General features: G+C 42.8%; 1 protein-coding gene across 1 annotated transcript; it reads right to left on the bottom strand.

Annotated features, from left to right (window-relative positions):
- Positions 1-2424: 2424 nt before the first annotated feature.
- slitrk6 (SLIT and NTRK-like family, member 6) lies at positions 2425-4953 on the bottom strand (the record flags this gene model as incomplete). Its single annotated transcript, XM_079263623.1, has 1 exon — positions 2425-4953. The coding sequence occupies one exon, from the start codon at positions 4951-4953 to the stop codon at positions 2425-2427; it is 2529 nt and encodes an 842-aa protein (XP_079119749.1).
- Positions 4954-8830: the final 3877 nt, after the last annotated feature.

The raw sequence follows: 8830 nt of genomic DNA on the forward strand, positions 1-8830 counted from the left end.
TGGGACAAAAGCATATCGTCACAGTCCTATTTTTTTTTTCCTTCTTCCAGCATGTAGCTCAGGGCTGTTACAGCACACAACCAAATCATGAATTACAAGAAGGCAGTAGTTTTCCTCCTTAAATTGGACCTTCTTGGGACCAGACATGACCTAAATAGAACTTATATGAAGTTAAGCTAAGATTTGGATCACATGTGGACCATTGCTGCCAAGACAAAATAGAATCTTTTGACCACATCCGGCCTGAGTCTGAAAATGAGCCATAATCTTCCTGCTATCTGGGCTCATCTGAATTGCAAATGACTTTAAAAATCTTATTTTAGGGTTCCAAATGTTGGATGAGCCCCACTTATAAATGCTTAAAAAATAATAGGTTTCAGACAAATGCTACACGCTTCACCCCCCCGCTTCGAGTTGTGATTTTCTTTTGTTTTATTACTTCAACAGTGCCGATGCTTTATATGCAGCTTTAGATCATAATTGAATCCATTTTTATCAAAATGAGCCCCTAAAGTAACAACTGTCTCCAGTTGTGCATGTTTTGTTAATGGCTGGCCTTTCCATGAGCATGATGCTGTCCCAGTCTCACTGGATCAGGGAGATCATTCATCTCCCCTGCTGCGTGTTCAGGTGTCCGTGTGGTTGTTTATCTACCGTTAATGTGTGCAAAAGATTTAACAAATGTTTAAGTCGATGAGTTTTTGTTTTTGGTTGCGAGCGATCTGGAAGGAACTTCAGATCTGTCATTTATAATACAAAAGACAAATAAAGCAAATCTTGTTTCCCCATGTAGGAAGAGAAAGAGAGAATAATGCAAAAAAGCATGAAGAGGAACCCTGAAGCCACTTTTGTGTGATTAAGGACCGGGGCTGAACCATCGGTTGGGGGCCAAATTATCCACACAGCAGGAAAAGAACTAAATGCTCTTTAAACATGGACATCCGTGCTCTGTGGAGGACTGATAAACTGAGAAAAACATCTTATTTCAGTCCAGGTGGTGAGTCCTAACTGCTGGAAAGTAGTTGTGTTGCCAAGCAGAAGCAGCTCAGAGTGGAAATCACTTCCAAATTTCACAGAATATTGCAATTCTTTATTTCCTGTTTCGGTTACAACCTCTGTTTATAATCTGTACAGCACTGAAGGCACACAAAACCCAAAGATAGAATGGAACAGAAGTATGTACAAAATATACAGAATAAATAATTCAATCTAATTAGGTAGAAAAGCTACGGAGTGTGTGCTCACATGAACGGTTTAAATGATGATTTACTGAGAATATGATGGAGCATATTGTAGAAATCCCGATAGATGACGACGTCCTCGCCATGAAAGTCGGTCGTCGACTGTCCGTTGCTTTAAACAGAGCGCCAAACTTGGATCATTGGTGATCATTCATGTGCTAAAACACCCCCCCGAAGGAGGAATAAAGTTCCTGAATGGCCTGGTATGTGATCGACATAAAAATAATGGCATTAAAGAGTCTCTCACACACACACACACACACACACACACACACAGAGCACACTAAATGACCGTACTCATTAGTGGCTCATTTCTTCTGGCAGAAAGAAAATAAAAACATTTTCAGCAGGACTCTTGATTGTCATGCACCACCTTATGGCATTTGATTAGTGCAATGCATCTTTAGAAGACTACAGTTGTGGACTTCCTGGACTCCAAGTGCTCTCTCTTTCCTCTGAAAGTCACCAGCTGGGGTAAAAATAAATAAAATTCCTGTTGGATCAAACATCTGACAGGGCAGGGGGGTGGTACTGGAACCCCCCATTCCTGTTTTCCAATGGACGCTTGGCAATTTGCTGACTCTACGGCACAATGAGCAGTCTGCTTCCAGTGGTAAAGCTGCCTTGGCTTGACAGAGGGTGTAATCAGGTCATGGCCGGAATCAGGATTGACTGATTAAGCACAATTCTGGGTCAAGTGGTGATTGAAATTCACTCACTTGGTTCCAAACATCTGCTTCATCCTGCGAGGGACTCGCGGTGGGGGCGGCTGGAGGAATGTTGGGGTGCTTCTGTGTGGATCAATTCATTTGGCTGCTGTAGCATCATGCAAATTTAATGGCATGTAAAAAAGCTGATTGAGTGGATTTTCACAGTGGCCAGCTCGCCACACTGCAAAAGCTTCTTCCCAGTTCCATCTGGCTGAAAACATGACACCCTTCACCGCTACATAGCGTGGCTGTTGACAGATGCAAGATAAAAAGAACAAACCAGTTACATTCTGTGCTACAATAAAGAGATGTGCCCATGATATATATATATATTTATATATATATATATATATATATATATATATGTATATATTTATATTTATATACGTCACACTGTGGAAAGTACAAGAGGGCCAACAGAACAAGGCACTTGGTTCAAACATGATAAATGTTGGGTTTTTTTCTGCTGGAGCTCAGTTCAATGCAGTCTGGTGTTCTAGAACCTCTAAGTAGTCTGGCTCAGTGTGCAGGTTAGCTTTAAGTTCAAAGTACTCATTCTTAGTTTGCTCAAGCATGACCTTGCGTGGTCGTGTGTACATAATGGTCTCCATTAGCTTCAACTCCTCCTGGTGCCCAGGGGCCTGCATGTCTACGGCAGCCTGAAGCTGGGGCATGTTTTTCCTGAAGTACTCTGTTATGCCCAGCTGCTGCAGCTCCTCCCGCTCCAGAATGTTCCTGTACAAGGAGTTGGGGTTCCCGAGGGTGACAAACTCTGCAGGGCACTCTCCAGCCATGCTTCTGAATCTTCCGGGGTTTCCTGTGAGGGGAGAGGTGTTCTCCTTCTCCATGATGCTCCGGCAGAGGTGATGCTTGCCGCTGGATTCCTCCAGGCCGTAATCTAAGTCTGCGTCGTGCTCTTTGTGCTGGGAGCAGTACGTGGGGTTGCGGCAGATCTGCACAATCGGGCTGTGGGATCGGTCCTCATACAGGGTGGCCGACCCCGCTCTTTGCGTCAGGGTGTGGTGCGTGGTCTTCTGCCCGTACATGCTGTAATGTAAGTGAATGGGGGAGCTGCTGCTGGTGTTTTCTCTTGGCTGCTCCTCTGCTGCTTTTTTCTTGGCCCGCCGCCGCCGATGCACGACAAACACCACCAGCCCGGCCGAGCAGAAAATAATCATGAGGACGAAAATGAGAAGGCTTAAGATGAGCACAGAGAGGGGAATGGTGTCGGTGAGAGAGATGAAAATACCCCCATCACTGCCATCGGGCCCCAGGGTGGTTGTCACACTATCCTCACTTTGAGATACCGGGTGGTAGGTCCCTAAACCGGGGCAAAGTGTCTCATGATGGAGGGTTCTCAGCTCAATCTGCATCACTTTCTTTGGGGTGTGACACAATATGGAGCCCACCACCGTGTCCTTTCTCAGCTTCTCCACCCATTGTTTAAGGCTGAGCAAGTCACAGCTGCAGTCCCAGGGGTTGTCCTCTAAATAAATTTGCTCTAGCGAGTCGAGTTGATCGAGCACGTTGCTCACTGGCAGGTGCATGAGCAGGTTTTTCCTCAGATTTAATTTGGCAAGGGGAACGTTGCGGAATATCTGTGCTGGAAGTGAGCTGAGCAGGTTGTTATTTAACGACAAAAGCTTCAGGTTTGGCAGGGGATTAAATGTACCCGGAGCAATCTCTTTGATGAGGTTGTATTCCAGATACAGGTATTCGAGGTTATGGAGGCCCACAAACATTGTGGAGACGAGTTTTTCCATCCTGTTGCCATTCAGATAGAGTTTCTTCAGACTGCTCAAGCTGAGGAAAGTCTCGTTGTCGATGTAATCGATTCTGTTATTTGCCAAGTTCAGCAATTCCAAGCTGTCATATGTGACAAAGTCGTATTTCAAGAGCTTCTGAATCATATTCCCTGTCATGAGGAGTTTAGTGGGGCTTTGCTGAACTATTCCGATATCTGATACCTTTTGAATCCCTCTGTCCTGGCAATGCATCAAAAACCCAGCAACAGGGTGATTGTGGCATGAACAGTGCTCCACACAGGGACTGCCGGGGCTGTGGGACGGTGTCGGCACCGTGGCGTCATTTTTGGCATTAATCAGCTTGGGAATCTGAGACACTTTGGATGAAGGAGTGACAACCAGATCCATTGGATTCGATGGCTCCTCCAGGTTAATGTCTGCATGAGATGGGCACAGGACGTCCCGCTTGACTTTGGCCAGAATTGTCCCCTTAAGGTGCTGTGGCGTGCTGCAGATCACATCTCCGATGACCGACTGAGCCCGCATGTTCTCCATCCAGATTTTTAGATGTAAAATATCACAGTCACAGACCCAGTCATTATCCTCCAGGAGAAGCTCCATTATACGTCCAATGTGCTCCAAAAACCCCACATAAGGAAGCGTCTGGAGCTTGTTGCCACGCAGGTCCAAGTGCGTGAGGGGCACAAACCGGAAAATGTTGCTGGGTAAAAACTCAATGGAATTATCATTGAGGATGAGGACTTTGAGGCGGATGAGTTTGTTGAAGGCCCCTGGTTCAATGACCCGAATGAAATTTGTGTCAGCTTGGAGGAACTCTAAATTCACCAGGCCTTGGAAAGTGTCCTCTTTCAGAGTGACAAGGAAATTGCTATTTATGTGGAGTTTTTTCAGTGAACCAAGAGCGCTAAAGACCCCTGGCTCAAGCTCTTGTATGCTATTACCACCGATGTGCAGAGAAAGGGCACTCTTAAGCCCTTCCATTTCCTCAGGACGCAGCTCCACCAAGTCATTTTTGTAAAGGTTCAGGTGGAAGGGGACACCTGACGGGATTTTGATTTGGGAGATTTTGCTGATGTTCCTCTGCTCGCAGTTAAGATGAAGGATGCCATCTTTCACCTCGCAGGAGCACAGGGAGTCGCAGGACTCACTAATAGAGGATGATGCCTGTGAGGGATGAATATCTTGGGATCCGGCTGCAGTGAGAAGGAAGCCGATGAAAATGAAACAGGGCTGCATTTCGGTCTGAGATATCTGTTGAGAAAAGACAAAAGCAGAGGCAGAGAGAGGGTGAGAAGAAGAAAGGACAACTTTGAGTGTAAATGTAGAATACACAAATAGAATTAATCAACCTTCTCTGGGTTTAAAAACATTAAAATATGCCATCTGATTGTTCAGTCCATATATTCTGAATCTTAGTGACTTAGGTCTTTGGTTTCTATATTTAAACAGTTCACATCCAAAGAGATGGGAGAAAGATGGCATCTTTCCAATGACTCACAGTGGGCTGATGCTAGATTTAAAAGAATGCCTCTCATTTGACTGATTTCGCTGCCCTTTATACATACTGAGTCATCTAACTTCAGCCTTTCTTTCTGTGAGTCATGCAACGCAAAAGTCACTTCAATCCTTATCAAAACAACATTTATAACAAGCATTCTATATGACTGATGAATGAACTTGTTCTCATCGTTAATCCTGAGAGGAAAGCTTGAAACTCTACACTTCATCTACAGTTCTCTGGGTGCAGTAGGGCGGTCAAAAAAAAATCAGGTTTAAACAGCATATCCAGTTGTTGCCATCACTTTAGCTGCCCTTTACAAACTGTGCTATTATATAGAGAGTATGAATTGAGCCAAAATCAAAATAAAGCTGTTCTCCCCTGTATGTTTTGATATTTGTCTCTGGTCATAAGAGGATCTGAAAAGTGTTTCAGTCTGGGGAAAATGGATGTTTGGCCTGACTGTGACACAAAGTAAAAAATCCAAATCACTTCCAACACCACTTTTTAGATTATCTCATGTTGTGATTATCTTTCTCAGAATGCCTTGTTTAGCATGTTCTGCCATTTTTGTAGCAAACCTACCAGCAGACAGGTTATTTGGACATGAAGTAGGTCAAGCTGGATTACAAACCAGAATACTAAAGGTCTTTACTATGTCTGTACAGCCTAGTCTGTAATCTTTGAGTTCAAACTGGTACCTGATTTTCCAAGTGCCCCCACTGACAGTCAAACTTCAAGCTCAGTGATGATAAACCAAAATACAAACAGAGCTGTCCATAAAGACAGTTCCAGTTTAGTTGTTAGCTAGATTTACTCTCAATGACAGATGGGATACTACGAAGTCATTCCAATCATAAGCAGTCTGAGTACAGAATATAAGGGTGATCATATATATATATATATATATATATATATATATATATATATATATCGAGATCATATTCCTGCTACACTTTGGTCAAACGCACCAAACCATTAGAATAATATATCCCCATCCTCACCAAAGGTGGCGCTGCACTAATATTTAGCAAAAGAGATGACAAGACCCGCGTGAAGAAGAAAACTGTTTCCTCCACTTGAGACGAGCTAAACATGGAAACAAAACCTTTTTTTTTTGTTTTTTTTAAATTGTGTCTTATGCAAGTATACTGCAGAAATACACGGCAACAATGGACGCAGTATAAACAACAAACGAGGCAGAAGACCCTTAATTTGATTAAGTATTTATCCACAATGTAATACTTCGCCAAATGCAGGAAGTGACTTTTTTTGTATTTTTTTTTTTTTATTCCTGTATTTGGTTCGCTTGAAATGGACCGAGACCTGCATTTGTAGGTGGACCGAGCCTCGTCATTTGACCCAAATCAGAATTCGTTTTCACAGTTCCCCAAACAGAGGACTTTTTGAGCCGGACTAGGAATCAAATCAAAAAGGCTTATGTGAATGTGCTCTAAATCCATTGAATGTGCTCTAAATCCATTATACCAAGCTGATCAAAATCACAATGGATCAAAGGCTTGATCAGTCTCAGGGGACTGGTAGAGATGTGGAGTCATCTTCCAAACATCAAGGATGAGCTACATCATGCCCTCTTAACTAACAGAATTCTTCAAAGAGGAAAGATGTAGAAAGATGACGGCTCTTCTTGTTAATGGATCTGATTAGCATGTGGAAAGTTTCTTCCAAGCAGACCGGGCCAGCCTGGTTTCAGCTGATCCAGTCAGTGTTTTACAGAGAATGAATCCTATGACTCATGATGCATCATTTGACCCTTATTTGGATTGAGTTCAGGTAAATACTTCCTCGCTGTTAAAAATCAATGAGACACTCACATTTCCAAATGTGCGATTGCAGTTGCATATGCCGTTTGCCAGATTGTGGTGCCTACACGGGTTTTAGAAATCTGAACTACAGGATGAGCACAGGTCGAATGAATGTATACATCTTACGGCAAATACTGTCTAAATCCAAAATATGGCCTTAATACAAACAAGACAGTCGAAGAGCATGAGTGAAACTGCCGCTGCCTCGTCTTACCCTTTCACCTTTTTGCCTCTCACATCATGACTCAATGCATTGTTGTACTGTTAAGTCATAATTATTGATTAAAACCAAGTCATAGCAGTGATGTGTTAAGGCAGATGAGGAAAGGTCACTCAAAGCCAAAACTGATCTCGATTTGCACTTGTCTTCACACACTAGGGATTAAAAGTTCTCTATCTGACGATCTTTAAACCAACTTTAGCCCTCTACTTCTTGCCAAAATACTAACAGATCATATTTACCTACAGCCCACCATCTCCAGCTAAAGGTCTAACTGAATGTACTAATAATCTCTCCAAACCTTCCTCTCTGTGTTCTACAGGGAATCGTCAACAACTTCAGAAGAAGTACACCAGAGCAATTAGTTGTATGTTCTTGCCTCAGGGGACATCATGTCCTCCGAGATAGTCTGTGCGGCCTGTGTGTAAAAGAAAAGTAAAAAAAAAAAAAAAAAAACCACTCTGAAACAAGCTCATTATAGATCATTTGCAAAGCCCGCATTTGCACATATGAAAGAAAAGACAAAAGACCTGAAGGTATTTCTCAGGTGGTGAAGCAGTTTTTCCAGGTAACTGTTTGAACCCATCAGGACAAACTCTTTCCCAGTGCTGAGATGCTTTCAAACGAGCGAATAATGGTGGAAATAGATCTGTTTTTTTCATATATGAAAATACACAAGCTTGTCCTGAATGCTGTATGCAGATAAAGACAGCGTGAAATATGTGGAAGGATGATTTAAGTCCTCCAGAAATCACATTAAGCACAAAAACAATCACTATCTCCAACAAATAAGATGCAGGAAATTGAGAGATGTGATTTTCTGTAGGCCCCAAAATCCCATGTTTATGGATAAAAAAATAAAAATCTAATTTGTCAAACCTATTAAATATGCATTGTTTATACAGAGCTTGCTCTCACACAACTGCTGTGAAACTAGCCCCCAAAACACATTTGGCCATTTCCTTTTATTATTGTTTATCTCCATATGATTATTCAAGTGCCTGGTGCAGCCCACAGCAATCACAACTGTGACCCGGTGTCTTGCAGGACAATATGAAATAAATAAATGAAAAAGGACAATTAAGGGATTTGTTATCTGCATGAAAACACAGTAGAAGGTAGACATGGAAGGCAGTATGTCTTCTGGATTTTATAGACTCCTCTAACCGATCCATTTTTCAGGCAATCGGTGTTGCGTGGAAGTTGGTGTGACATTTGCAGGAGATGAGACATTCTTCCCTTGCCAGTTCTCCACTGAGTCAAATGAACATCTCTTGCTTTTCCGACAATTCAATTAGATTTCCACTGAAGCCCTACGAGATCTCTACATCATGCATGTAGACGAGGCCGAGTCATTGTCCTGCCATCGGATGTTGCACAGGCCTGAGGAGGGCAAGGGAGCAGGGAGAAAGTCAAGAGGAATCTGATCATAGAATTCATAGAATATTTATCACAGGCTGATCCTCTGCAGCCCCCGTACCAAAGGCAGCACGCTTTGCCCACTTACAGACCCATAAATAGCCTGTTCACACTTGGTTTGAGCCAGCTGTAAACTATTGTTCCAGTGCT

The sequence above is a fragment of the Telmatherina bonti genome, assembly GCF_933228915.1.
Source record: "Telmatherina bonti genome assembly, chromosome: 24".
NCBI classification, from domain to species: domain Eukaryota; kingdom Metazoa; phylum Chordata; class Actinopteri; order Atheriniformes; family Telmatherinidae; genus Telmatherina; species Telmatherina bonti.